This window comes from Rhinolophus sinicus, chromosome X (genome assembly GCF_036562045.2).
Source record: "Rhinolophus sinicus isolate RSC01 chromosome X, ASM3656204v1, whole genome shotgun sequence".
Lineage (NCBI taxonomy): Eukaryota > Metazoa > Chordata > Mammalia > Chiroptera > Rhinolophidae > Rhinolophus > Rhinolophus sinicus.
The window spans coordinates 33,840,973-33,855,506 of record NC_133768.1 but is presented as its reverse complement, the minus strand read 5'-3'; the positions used below and the strand labels follow the sequence as shown (position 1 = coordinate 33,855,506).

Genomic DNA, 14,534 nt, shown 5'->3' with positions numbered 1-14,534 from the left:
CTATTATTAAAACAGAAAAGCAGTGTTAACACAGACCATCTTCTGTAAAATGAGCCATGAGTCATAGTTGTATTCTTTAAATCATTATTTCACCACATTGCCCTCTAAAATTAGATTAGATTTAAATTTTCTTCTAGTTTTGCATTTTCTTCCAGCTAATCATTTCCAATAATCTGAAAAACTGCAAGTTGAATATAGCTTCAAAAAGTGATTTTTTTTCCTAATTCAAAACTTTTCACCTGTGATTAGAAGAATGACCAAAGGGTCAGATAGTAAAGTATAGTTTAATCATAGAATGATTGAATGTCAGGATTCAAAGGGGCCTTAACTTCTCCAGTCTTGTAACTAATGAATGAATTCTCTCATAAAATTCCCAGCAAAAGCTTGAGCGCTAGTTTAATTCTTCAGATGGCAAAAAATTCACTATGTCCCAGCACAGTTCATTCCATTTTTGGAAAGCTCCTTAAGTACCGAAATGTTCATCCTTGCATTGAATAGAAATCTCTCTTCCTGTAACTTCCACCCAGGGGTCCTAATTCTGACTTTTAGAGCCACACTGAACAGTTTTAATCCTTCCACATGATAGCCATTTTGATGTTTGTAGATAACTGTCATTTTCCTCGAAGTCTTGTCCAAGTTAGCTTGCATAGGTTAAATTAGCCATTCTGCATATAAACTGGGTCAGACTCTCCTCACTATGCACAAAGTATGAAGCCAGGACTGAACACAACTACAGGTACAGTCCAGCACACAGGAACTTGGGGCTATCACTTCTTTTGCTGTGGGTCTTAAATCCCTATCAGGGTCCCTGAGTTGAATTAGCTTTTTGGACAACCACATAACACTGCTCGCTCAAATTAATCTTGTAATCAACTACAAATCCAAAGTTGTTGTTATTGTTTTTAAATAATTGTTGCTGTTAAACTGACATTCAAATATGGTATTTGTACAGATCACCCCTGTGTTAAGACTACACAGTTATAACAAATAAATTCTGATGATTACATCCCCAAGGTTGATGGAATAAAATTAAATGAAACTAATCCTTTTATCTGTTATACAAGGTGTAATCAAACAATACAGTGAATGTTTAAATAAAAAATGTATTATAGTAAAAGACACATTGCCATTAAAACCCCTCAAAATACTCCCCTTCACTTCGAACACACCCCATTGTTCTTGCCACTTTCTGAAGCAGTTCTGGAAGTCCTCTTTCTTGAGTGTCTTTAGTTGCCCTGTCATGGCTGCCTCGATGTCCTGAATCGATTCAAAACGTTTCCCTTTCATGGTCATTTTGACTTTGGGGAAGAGCCAGAAGTTGCACAGTGCCAGATTCAATGAATAAAGTGGATGAGGACACATCGTAATGTTTATATTTGACAGAAATTGTCGTACCAGAAGTGATGTGTGACATGGAGCATTGTCAAGATGGAGGATGATTTACAGCACACTTTAAAACACACCTTCTCTCAACAGTAGTTCACACGTGACTGACTGCACCAAACAGGTTGAAACTTGTCCCACACTGTTACTAAGGTTCGATGTGCCACTACCCATATTGAAGATCCCTGCCTTTGCATTCGGCAGCAGCGTTCACTGTAGTTTTTTATCACAACCGAAAGGCTCCATGTCACAAATCACTTCTGGCTCCATGTCACACGTCGCTTCTGGTACAGCAATTTCTGTCTAATAAAAACATTACAGTGAGTCCTCATCCACCTTGTTCACTGTATCTGGCACCATGCAACTTCTGGCTCTTCCCCAAAGTCAAAATGACCATGAAAGGTAAACGTTTGAATCAATTCAGGACATCGAAGCAGCCACGACAGCACAACTAAAGATACTCACGAAAGAGGACTTCCAGAACTGCTTCAGAAAGTAGCAAGAATGATGGCATAAGTGTGTTTGAAACAAGGGGGAGTATTTTGAGGGGGATTAATGGTAATGTGTCTTACAGTAATACATTTTTTAGTTTAAACATTCACTGTATTTTTTGATCAAAAATACTGGCCATATAGAATGACTTTGTTTCTCTTAGTCTGGATCTGCATCCTATTAGTATGCAGAAAGGCATGGCTTCATATTTTATTGTGCATCTTGATTTTGGGGGAAAACAGATTCATTAATTTACCTGGACATTTTCTACATTTTAATCTATTTTATGAAAGTCCAGGAACCTTCCTCCTTAATTGCATATTTTTAAAGGTGATTTTGAACTAACAGTGTGTGAGCCATGCAAAATTTATTTTTCTCAGTACTTCTAGAATTAAAATACTTTTTGATGATTGAAATGTTGTCATTTCTTAACCTTTCCTTACAGTCTTGAAATAACTACTTCAAGCATTACAATGTCTTTAAAAATATGATATGTGTACTTAAGAGATAAATGATTTCTCTTATTAAAAGCTTTCCTGTTGTTTCGGGTGCTTTTGAAAATTTTGCTAGTATTTATCAGTTAATCTGCTAGCATTTAACAGAAAGCTATTTTCCTGTCAGTTGGAATCTTTGGTCACGCAGTCCTCCAAATAGAAAGGAATTTCCTCCTTTATATGTTCCATATAGTAAAAAACATTTACATATATTTACACTTCTCCTATCTGAAACTCAGCTATTTGGAAAACTCACTTATCCAGAAGATAACTGGGAACCTAGAAAATCATTATAATAGCAGTATTCTCTTTCCTCCCTTTAAAACCCACTGGTTATCCTCTCAAGTGAGAATGTGAAGACACTCTCTCTGAGGCTGACATGCTCCCTTTTTTTCAAAAAGATTTGTGGATTTGTTCCTTTATACCTTGCACCTGCTATTCACCCTGGTTGAAATGCCTTTTGTCATTTTATCTAGCCAGTTAACTCTTACTGTTCTTAAAGCCTGAGCTAACAATCATCTCATCTTAAAAGCAGGCTGAACTTCACCATCTCAAGTTCGGTAACCTACTCCTTCTCTCCCATATTACCATACCTATCTGCGTTACATACCTCCATGTATCATTTGATGTAGGGATTTATAATCATATCAAAGACTAAGCTTTGTGAGTGTCCAGGGGGACCATGGCTTGTCCCTCTGTACGTCCACAGCACCTATCATGATGTCTAGGACCTAGCAGGCACTTCAGAAGTTGTTATTAAATGAAATATTCTGGTTGCTAATTAGTTTCTGGTTAATAGCAGGTTTTATGCAACAAATTATGAGGCTGGAGTGAGCAAAGTGAGAGCAAAGAAATGAAAGCCTAACAAAAAAATCTGTTGATCAAATACCAAAACTGGGAAAGCACAGCAGCCTTTTAATACTGAAGTCCCTGAGAATGTTTCCTGTTCTATAGCATAGTTCTTTAATTGATATCCACAATGACAATTCTGAGTCATCAAGAAAAGGTTAAATTGAATACCTCTGAAGTCCCTGAGAATGTTTCCTGTTCTATAGCATAGTTCTTTAATTGATATCCGCAATGACAATTCTGAGTCATCAAGAAAAGGTTAAATTACGTGCAGCATCTTGTGTAAAAGAAGTCAGGAAATTGTAGGAAGGTAGCCATCCAACAGTGTTAAAAGTAAAAAGGTTTGGGTGCATAAAGATTCAAGTCTTACAGTAGTGAATATGTAGCTATTCAGAACAATTCCCTCCCTGGGGTTCTAGGTAATGAGGTCTTATTATATTATCAGAAAACATACCATGTAAGTATTTAAATGTATATCTGATGTATGTCATATACACTGACATTTAATTTGGTTTCGTAATTGACTTCCTGTTCTTAGAATTTTGTGGTCAAAGTCATGAAAATCAAGTGACTACAAAGAAGGAAAAGTTTTAAGAGATTGCAAACAAGGAGTTTGGGGAGATCAGTGTAGGTTAATTTCTGTCCTTTTACATTCCATCCATCTGCACAAAATTAAAAAGATCATTCCTATATATTCTTTCTACCATCGTCTTTCTATCATCTATGAGCAAATTCTTGAACCAAAAGACATGCATCTTCCTCTAGGATAAATACTAATTCTCCACATCAGGGTAGTCTTCAATCCAGATAAATGGACAGAACCTCCTCAGGAAGGCTGGGGCTGGCCATGGTGGCTCTGACTAATCCCAAAGTGAGGCCCCCATTTTGAGCTGCTTGGCCCTTTTTTTCGTGGGAAGGAGGAGGAGGTAAGTTGAGTTTCAAAGCATTATGCAAACTGTCAGCAGGTACCCTGATGTCTTAATCTGCTCGTCCCTACTCATGCCAGCTCCTGACCATCAGAACAAGGTGAATTTCCAACATCCCCGCTCTGCCCAGGCTGTTAATGACGTAGGAGGCTTAGGTCTCATCACTTCATCTTCTTTATGTTACTTGAGGAAGCAAAAGGGGGCAGTACAGAAATAAAAATGTTTCCTTCTAACCAGCAGAGTTTTCACTGATCTACTACTGCACATTTTAAATGAAAATATTTTCATTCTCTGAATCCTGAACTTAATCTCTTTTATTATGAGGAAGGGAGGGGAATCATAATGATCGGTAGCAAGGGAAATCCCCTGCACACACACTGAGAGCTGCTTTATCTGTCTCCATCCCAAACGAGTTTGACAATCACTAATAGGACTTTATGATACAGTCTCTCTAGCTGGATTAGAAGATCTCTACAGTCTTTTTAAACTCTGAACCACAGTTCTGAGCTCTAGATAAGGTATTATGCAACATTCAAAATAGAAATAAAAAACTATCTTGGAGTCAATATGATGAGAGAGAGAGAGAGGAGGGGGCTGGGCCTGCATACAGCTGAAAGAGCTCCCAAGTCTGATGGGCAGTGCCCCCTCCCACAATAATTGCCCTACAGGGTACAAGCCTTTCATTCTACAATAGTAGAAAAGACTCCCTTTGGGATACTGAAAGATGCTTACTAGCATGTAAACAACTGCTATCAGATTCTTTCCCAAAAGATGGGTTTGATAGGGAAAAAAGAAAATTCTTTAAAGAAGATGAAGGTCAAAAAGGATTGAATGGGGGCAGCTTCATCACTTTGTTTTATGTTATGCGTTTGCCTCATTCTCTTCAAATGTTAGCACTAGGAGGAAGCTTTAAAAATCCTATTATAACAAAATACTACTAACCATTGTTAATGGCTGTAGCCAACTCCTAAAATCAACTGAACAAGACTTCAGATTCACATTCATATTCCAAATAAAAGTTCTCAGCATTAGGTTTAGTTTGAGAATTTCCATTTGGCAGTCAAAAGTAATCTTTTCCTCCACAGATTTTTTTTTCATTCCTCCCCAACCCGTCCCCTCCCTGCCCCTGCCCAGAGTAGGCCCTCCCATTCTTTCCTGGGCAGCTGCAGACTTTGCCTATTGACTCTTCCACCTGCCTCTGCTCTATATTTTTAATGATTTTCAAACATGTGAAAATTAGAAAATTTAAACAACTTCTTCATGAAGCAAAAAGTAGGTAAATAATTACCGTGTGCTCTGCTGAATTCAATAAGAAGTACCAATGGTAGGAAACAAAGTACCTATCCTGGGCTCTATTTTCAAGAGGTGATCAGATAAATAATTTATTTCTTTCTGTGAACTTGATTTTATGGAAGAGGGGAGAGGTGGTGAGAGAATATATTGTTAAACTTTTTGTTCAGACTGTTATTGTTCTATTATTTTCCGTTTTCAAATAGGGGGAAAAGCCCATCTTATGTAAACATTTTTTCCTTGATGTTATTGTTTTAAATGTAGGACGTGTTGGAACACCTCATTTTATGGCCCCAGAAGTTGTCAAAAGAGAGCCTTATGGAAAACCTGTAGATGTCTGGGGTTGTGGCGTGATCCTTTTTATCCTGCTCAGTGGTTGTTTGCCTTTTTATGGAACCAAGGAAAGATTGTTTGAAGGCATTATTAAAGGAAAATATAAGGTAATATATTATGAATGTTTTACTTTTTCCATTGAGATTCAATTATTCTGAAAAATGTGCTTTGGAGTAATTATCTGTCTTTGAATTGCTTAATGATTGCCATGTAGTTACCAAGTCAGAGAAGTTCTTTGCTCCTATCATTGACCCGCTAGCCTCGGTAGGCAACATAGGCCTCAAGTAAATTTGAGTCTATCAGCTGAATTGTCATCGAGTTGAAAGAGAGGTAGTGGCTTTAAAACAACCATTGCCTTGCCCCTCCCTTCTCCTTCCCTCTCTGCGACAGCTGAAGTCCGTCCCATGTTTGGATTCCGACTCTGTTTTCAGGCTAGAAAACAGGGACCCTCATCCTCTTTGATATAGTGTGAAAACCAGAGACCAGATGGATGTGCCCCTTTCCCCCACGTACCAGTCGACAGTTTAAGAGTCCTGGGCCCTCAGCGTCACAAACCATACTACAAATCAAATGTATTTTACCACAAATACATTCTTGCAAAACTGCTCATTTAGCTAGGTGAAAGAACGTGTTTGGTTAGTGCCCTACTGATTTCAAGTAAAATTTTAGTTCAGGGAAAGAATTTGAAATGGTACTTGGAATTTATTGTGGTAGAATTTAACTTTTTATTTTACCGTGAGTAAGGTATTTGTGACAGACCTGGGCCCAGATTTAAGAAGTATCCATTAGCTGTCTGGTGACCAAACCCATTTATTCAGGCTAAAGTAGAAAATGAATTTCTTTGACCCTTTTTTGTGTAACTTGAGGAAAGGGCTTCATTTTTAAAGCTTTTTGCTTAATTTGTAAAGCTAAAATAGAAATTTCATCCAGGTAATTTTAGTAATTCTTTATCTTTATTTTATATTTAGTGTCTATCAGCCTTTATTTGTTTTGCTTTATCACACGTTATTGCATTTTATGTAGTCATCCAGCACAGCTGAAAATTCTGTCATTTACATTCCAGGATAAACTGAAATGCCAGTATCACAACTGCAGCCCATAATATAATTTAGAGCCATCTTGGTGTGACTTAAACATTCACATTTTTCTTTGGCTAATGTGGATTGGTAATTACTTGTACTATTCATAGACTTCTGGTTAGTAAATTATTAATTTCATTATTCAAAAAGTAAAATGTCATTACTGGCATTGTGACTAGCTATATCAAAAAGACCTAAGGAATTCTTGTAAATCAATAAGCTTAAAGTTGTTCTCCCTACCCCGGCTTTTTTGCCCTACATCACCACGTATGGCTGACAGAATGGAGTGCTGTATATGGGAAGTATGGGGGAGTGTGTCTGGATATCAGACCAGGGCAGCTTATGTCGAGGAAGTTCATTTTCCTCCCATTATTACTAAAATCTGTACTTTCTACTCAGCAGAATCACTGTTTCATTTTCAGCCATGCCTAGCAACATAAAACCAAACACACTGGTTTATAAAACACTAAACTCCAAAACTGTGAGGCCCCTAAAGTCTTCTTTTCAATTCCTCAGTAATGTTAGAATTTTATATGGGACTTGGAAAAAAGTAAAGAAAAACAGAAGAAAAAGAAAAGAAAAGAAAGGTAAAGTAAGGTAGTTTGAGCTGCAGCCTTATTCTTCTAAGCCAGAACTGAAGCTTATGGAGATAAAAGAGTGAGACTTTTATACTTTGTTTTTTGGCCTGTGCACCATCAGCTTATAAAGGTATACAGGTTGTCTTTTATTTTATTTGAATTAAAATATATGCCAGAACTCTGTTGACAGACAAAGACGTTTTAAGTATAGGTTTTTCTGCTTCTGTTAGAGTCAGTTGGCCACTGGGGAATAAAATCAATCCTTTCAAGGTAACTCAGTATCTCAGGAAACTGCTTATAAGTCATCATCCCGCTCCAATCCCAGGAAATTGTGAGCGGCTATCAGGAATGCACACCGTGGCTTTCTGGTTGAATTTTGCCAAGTGAAATTACAGATACTAACATATGAAAATAAACACAATTAGTAATGCATCAGCATAATAATAATACTAGCAATAAGGATGGTTAACTCATACATAGCACTTACTTTGTGCCAGGAACTGTTCTAAGCACTTATATTAACTCATTTCATCCTCACAGTGACTTATGATGTAAGTACCATATAATAAAATCTTCCACCTGCCTTTTTGAGTTATAAGCATTTGCTAATAATAGAATTCTTCTTTTGTGTTTGTTCAGTTCCTAACTTCCCTGTTTCTAAGACAATGTGCTTCATTCCAACAGCTTCTGGTATTTGATTTTGTCTATATTTAAAGCATTGGGTAGTTTGTTTGTTTTTTTCTTTGTAAGAAACTTGGACTGTTCACACATGTCTAAAAATTGAATTATTTTTAAATTCCCTATTCTTAGTATTATGGTAAGTTAGATGGATGGTGGCAGCTGTATCATAATTTCTGTACCTGGAGGTTTGAAGCTTTGAGGTTAACAACTTATTTACTCTTTTACTTTGTTTACCTCACCTCTTGTTTATATTCATGGCTCTTCCTACAAAAGCCCCAGGTTTTCAGCAGCTCAGTTTGAAATATAGATCCATCTCTACCATCAATGATGAACCTGGCTTATCTTTTTTAAGAAAAAATACTGTGCTATGATTCTTTCAGCATTTATTTTTACATTTTTATCAAGAATTTTCAAACGAAAACAATAGAGGTAACAGTATAATTAATCCCCAGCTTCAATACTTATCAACATGTTTATCCATATTCCACATACTACTAGATTATTTTGAAGCAGATCTCCAAAATATCATTTCATCACTCTTGTGGTTCTTAACAGAAGAACTATTTTTATCGCTTCTCGGCCTTTTGGCTAAGATCAAGTGAAGAACTATTTTAAAAATCCTTGATCTCTATGGGTATTTTCAAGAAAATTTTGATGATAACTTCTAAATGTAGTTCATTTAAATTGTTGGTTTATAAACTATTACTGGTTTTAAGTAATTGTAACTTTTCATTCTCATTTGCTAGCTTATTTGATCTTCTAAAGTAGATGTGAGAGAATACTATTTAACGGGAATATGTGCTAACATTTAATTTCAATAAAATTTTTTATAAAGGACAAAAATATATTTTCCAAAGTATATAAAAGATACAGTATCATCTTATATCATTGTTAACTCATGGCCAGATGGTGTATATCTACACAGCAGAAGTCTAAACTGGGTGGTTTTTTTATTTAAATAAGTGGCTGCTATTACAGCCTTGTTTTGTTCCCCCTTTATATACTCAACCTCCCAAATTAATTTCAGCTACTCTTCTCAGCTGAAGAAAGAGAAAACCCTAGACTGGGCTCCGTCATTAAAAAAGAAGGGGGAGTATACTTCTCAACTTCTACTCACTTCAGAAATCTTACCACCACTTTCAGAGGATTTCTCGACCTCATTCCCAAAGACCAGTGATTCAGACTTTAAAGAGAGCATCAGCTTTAGGATCGAGAGGAAGGAGCAAGGCTATCTATCTAAGCCTCCTCTAATCACTCACCTTGTTATTTCAAACTGGTCGATTGATCACACTTTCAGTAGGATGACAATATTTCAACAGTCTCCTGGCATTAATTTTAATGGGCTCTGACAAGTAGAAGTGACTATCGTGTGGAATTCTGCCTGTTAGAAAAACAAAATGGAACACCCTCCAATTTTAAGAGTTATCCCTAACATGGAGACATTTTCTACTCCCCATCTACAAGTACAAAGCCTCACATTAGCCAGACAAAATTGTAATGATTCATATGTACTGTGATGCAAGTTGTGATTTCATTTGGCTTTAAATTGTTGTGGACTTTATTCTCCATCTTTCTCCTTTAGAAAGTGACATAGGTTCTGCCAGTTAAAGCAATGGCATTGCCTAAAGCTCCTGGCACCCGGCCACTTACTTAAGCTCACCGATCAGCTTCCTGATATTAAATAGGGAACGAGACTGTACTCGTCTCTATATTCCTGTCCCCACTTGCCTTCCCAACCCTAAGCCCAAAGTATTCCTGTGCCCTTGTTTTCTGGTTCCTGGTCTGAGACTTACCCCTTTTCCCAGGAGACTTCCAGTTCTTATCCTCACAGATCCAGAATCTTCCTCACAAGTCCTGTGTCTTTTGAACAACTCGTACTTTTTTTTGTTTAGTCAATTTATCTTGTGGCTTAGTTGTCTCTAAAAGGGGGACAAAAGTAATCTTCACTAAGGACAATATACAAGTGAATTGGTTATTTTGTAGGGCTTATGGTCATAATATATTTTTTTCCTAAATACTGAAATTGATATACAGTGACCAAAATAGCCTATTAATAACTTTGCATAGCTTCATAATTACTGCTAATCCCAATATTTAAAAAGAAAATATTAAAAATATTTCTTTAAAACTTTTAACTTTTAAATGTTTTTTAGTCCTTCTTTCTAAGTCAAACAAGTCTAGCCCCTTTAGCTAAGGTAGAAACTGGAATCATGAACAGTCCATTTTTCCATTATTAAAAATATTTAACTTACGGAACAAGAACATATGTAAGCAATATTGACTGTTGCAAAAATCTCATGTAATGAGCAACCACACAAAAAAATTGCATTTGTCCTCTTTTCCTTAGAAAACAAACCTTTTTTTTAATGTGGTGTGGTTTTTTTTTAAAACAAACCTTTAGAATCAGATTTCTGTTCTTTGCTCTGAGAATTTCATTGACATTGCAATGATATAGGACAGGACTATTCAATAACAGTAAATGTTAACTTTTCACTGAAAATAGCTATGTCATTTTCCTTCCCTCCTCTTCAGATGAATCCAAGGCAGTGGAGCCATATCTCTGAAAGTGCCAAAGACCTAGTGCGTCGCATGCTGATGCTGGATCCAGCTGAAAGGATCACTGTTTATGAAGCACTGAATCACCCCTGGCTTAAGGTACATGAGCTCATAGATGGCCTTCTACACTTAACACTTAACACTTCCAGTGACAGGAATGTGTTGGCTCTCTAAGGTGCCCTTTCCACATAATCTTTTTTTCTGAGCATTTTTCATTACATTTTTGTTCCTCTGGTTTGCTGTTTCTGCACATCCTCTGTCAAAATATCTGAGTCAAGTGACATTCTGCTATCAGACAGAGGGTACAAAAGCAGATTGAGACAGAATATATCAGGAAGAAAGGCCTTTTTGTTCTCTACCAATACGTGTTCCAAAGATGTGCAACATGAATAACTGAAATAGTACTGTATTAAAATGCATTGATTATCTTTATTTTGGGTGTGACTGCGTGGTTTGTAGCATTATTTTTATTTCAATAGACACAAATAGGGATTTACTGTCCTAGGGAAAAGGCAGATTTTTAAAATTCTTTTTTCTGTACCATCTTGCCAGTGAATTTAAAGAAAATTGCAACTTGGGACTTCCATTAAACAGTACTATTTGACGACAACATTACACAGTTCAATAATTCATGAAATTCTAACTTTACAGGTGAGAAAACTAAGGCTCAGAGAATCTTGCCCCAAGTCACAGAAGTTGACAGCGGTGGAACCAGGGTTTTAATTCTGCCTGTACATGAGATCCCACCCTTTTCACATACTTAAGGACGTCGCTCCAGCCATTTTCCCCTTTCCTGTGTGATCAGTTTCCTACCTCTGTTGAATCTAACATGCTACAATTTATTTTTATTATACACACACATACATCTTCTGCTGACCCGACTACTGCCTCCAGCTTCTATTACTCTTCTCTGCTCTCCTTGACAGCAAAAGTCCTAGAAAGAGTTGTCTGTGCTGACTTTCTCCAGTTTCTCCCATCCCTTCTTGAACCCACTCTAGTGGGTTGCAATCCTACCAACTCCACTAAAACAGCTCTTGTCAAGTCACTAATGACCTTCACATTGCTCACATCCAGTGGTCAGATCTCAGGCTTTCTACCTCTTGGCATCTCAGCAACAGTGGACATCCATCCACCTGAAACACTGTTTTCTTTTGGTTTCAGGGCACCTCACTCTCCTGGTTTCCCTTCTGCCTCTGTGCCTGCTTCTTCTCAGATCGTGCTGATTCTTCCACATCTCCCCTCACCCCACCCACCTCTTCACAGTGCAGTGCTACAGGCCTCTGTCCTTGTTCCTTTTCTCTGTTTACACTCAGGCCCTTGGAGACCTCACTTAATTTTAATGGCTTTAAATGCTGTCTGTACACTAATGTCTCCTGAATTTATACCTTCTGGTCAGGCCCCTCCCCTGGTGTATTCTTTCTTAATCTTATATATATAATTTTGCTCCCTGATACCGCTCTGATTTCACTCCTTATTGTTCTCTTCTCTCATTCTCTTCCCCTCATATTGTCCTCTGACAGCTGACATATTCTTGCCTCAGAACCCCTGTTAGTCATGCCCTTTCCCTAGAACACTCTTCCCCAGGATATCTTCATGGCTTATTCCCCTACCTTCTTCACGTCTTTGCTTAGATATAAGCTTCTTAGTAAGCTCTTCCCTGAGCACCCAACTTAAAATTTGGGAGAAGGAATGCCCCCTGCTGCCAGTATTCCCTATCCCCCTTCCCTGCCTTAGTTTTCTCCATAGCATTTGTCACCATAAGGCATACTTATATTTTACTTGTTGTCTGTTTATCTCCATAAAATATAAGCTGCATAAGGGTGGGAGTTGGGGGCTATTGGTTCACTTCTGTATAGCACCCTAGAGAGTGTCGGGCTCACTCTCTAGTAGGTGTAGTAGGTGCTCAATAAGTATTAATTATTTAATGCATGAACAAATGGATGTTCATTATATTATATCATGCTACATCCCCAGAGATTATGCAAAACAATAAAATGTATTAAAACATATGTTAATAATGTATCTTAGTGGCAATGGCTTGAACAATAATGTTGCAGAATAATTTTGAGATTCCAATGGATCTTGATTCTCCTTAAGAATATTACTTCTCAAATCTGCATTCCATCCTCTGATATTCAGTTCTAGTTACTCTTGACTTGACATGTCCGGTTCTAGTTATTCCTGATTTCCCCTAGAAAAGAGTCGGTACAGTTCTTAGATACTTTCTTAGTACAGGCATACCTTGTTTTATGGCGCTTTGCCTTATTGCACTTCACAGATACTGCATTTTTTCAGAAATTGAAGGTAAGACCCTCCACCAGCAAAAAGATTATGACTTGTTAAAGCTCAGATGATGCCTAGCATTTTTTTAGCAATAAAGTATTTTTAATTAAGGTATAAATGTTGTTTTTTTAGGAATAATGCTATTGCACACTTAATAGACTACTGCAGTACAGTGTAAACATCATTTATATGCACCAGGAAGCCAAAAAATTCGTGTGACTTGCTTTATCATGGTGATCTGAAACTGAACCTGCAGTATCTCCGAGGTCTGTCTGTATTTCTCCCAGAAATGAACACTCCTGTTTCTGGGAGACATTCCTATTTCTCCTTTGCCTTTCGCAGTTTCTCCATAATGGGGATCTTTTGTTCATTAGAAGCTAATTTAAATGGCAAATAACAATGAAAATGGCAGCCAGAGTAATCGTTGTTAAGATCCTTTAGAAAATTTGGCTTTCATTATCATGCTTATCTTGACTAATAACATTTATTTTTAGAAACCCTTGTGCCTGCAATGGTTCTCATTTGAAATAACCTGAGCTTAATACATAATATCGATTTCTGGCCCCAGAAAGACAGAAGACAGAAATGTCAATAACTTAAATGAAAAAGGTCCAGAAACTGAGGTCAGCGTCGTGTGTCATATAGGAACTACAGTTTACCTTCACTGCTTATGTGTCATCTGAAGATGGAAGAATTCAATGAGAATGTTATCTAGCTGATGAGAACAGACTTGTTATATTTAAATACTTGTCCATGTAAACTTGTAAATCATTGCTGTGGATGTAGTGGTATTAATTTAGTAATGGCTAAAATTTAAGCTATGGTTTAAATATGAAAAACTGCTGAATAACTGCAAAGTGAAGGAATAAGATGATGAAAATCTTTCTAATGCAGAATGCCCAAAGTCATAATACCATTGCTTTATGTCAAAAAAAAAAAAACCCACAAAAATAAGAAGAATTATTTCTTTGGTGAAAAAAAAAATGATGTCCTTTCAATCATTTCATATCAAAAAAGAATTTCATGGGATGGCCAGTTAGCTCGGTTGGTTAGAGCGTGGTGCTGATAACACCAAGGTGGCTGGTTCGATCCCCGCATGGACCACTGTGAGCTGTGCCCTCCTTAAAAAAAAGTAAAAAATAAAATGGATATTTAAAAAAAAAAAAAAAAAGAATTTCAGTAAATATACCAAGTAATATGTGAATGTCTCATGGTTGTTAAATCATACCAGTGTTTAACACCTTTATCTGTCTAAATTAGTGATGCTTGCTGTGAATATTCATTCCAACAAAATTAGGACCAACTAAAATTGTACTTTCCTCAGAGATGGCTGAGCTCTTTTCACAACTTTTGTAGCATTAACATGTAGACCCTAAAGTATATTACTGTACTAAAACGTGAAAAGAGTATTTCTGTCAGGCTAAATCAATTTGAATTTTGGAAAAAATCAACCAACACACTAATTAAATGTATATTCAGCAGCTAGTGTGTAAAAAGGACAATGAATCAAGTATTTCATTAAAATGTAAGGCACATTCTGTAGAAATTTTTCTGAATTCATGTGACATTACTGTTAATTTCAGGTAGGAT

The 14,534-nt window shown here is 36.8% G+C and overlaps 1 protein-coding gene across 15 annotated transcripts in view; it reads left to right on the top strand.

Moving 5' to 3' along the window:
- Positions 1–14,534, top strand: part of CASK (calcium/calmodulin dependent serine protein kinase) — a 358,208-nt gene that overhangs the window by 238,837 nt on the left and 104,837 nt on the right. For all 15 annotated transcript variants that reach the window (XM_019747875.2, XM_019747874.2, XM_019747869.2 and 12 more), the window contains exons 7-8: positions 5,699–5,874; positions 10,638–10,760. In XM_019747875.2, coding sequence (XP_019603434.1) covers positions 5,699–5,874; positions 10,638–10,760 — 299 coding nt within the window. The remainder of the gene's footprint in view (positions 1–5,698; positions 5,875–10,637; positions 10,761–14,534) is intronic.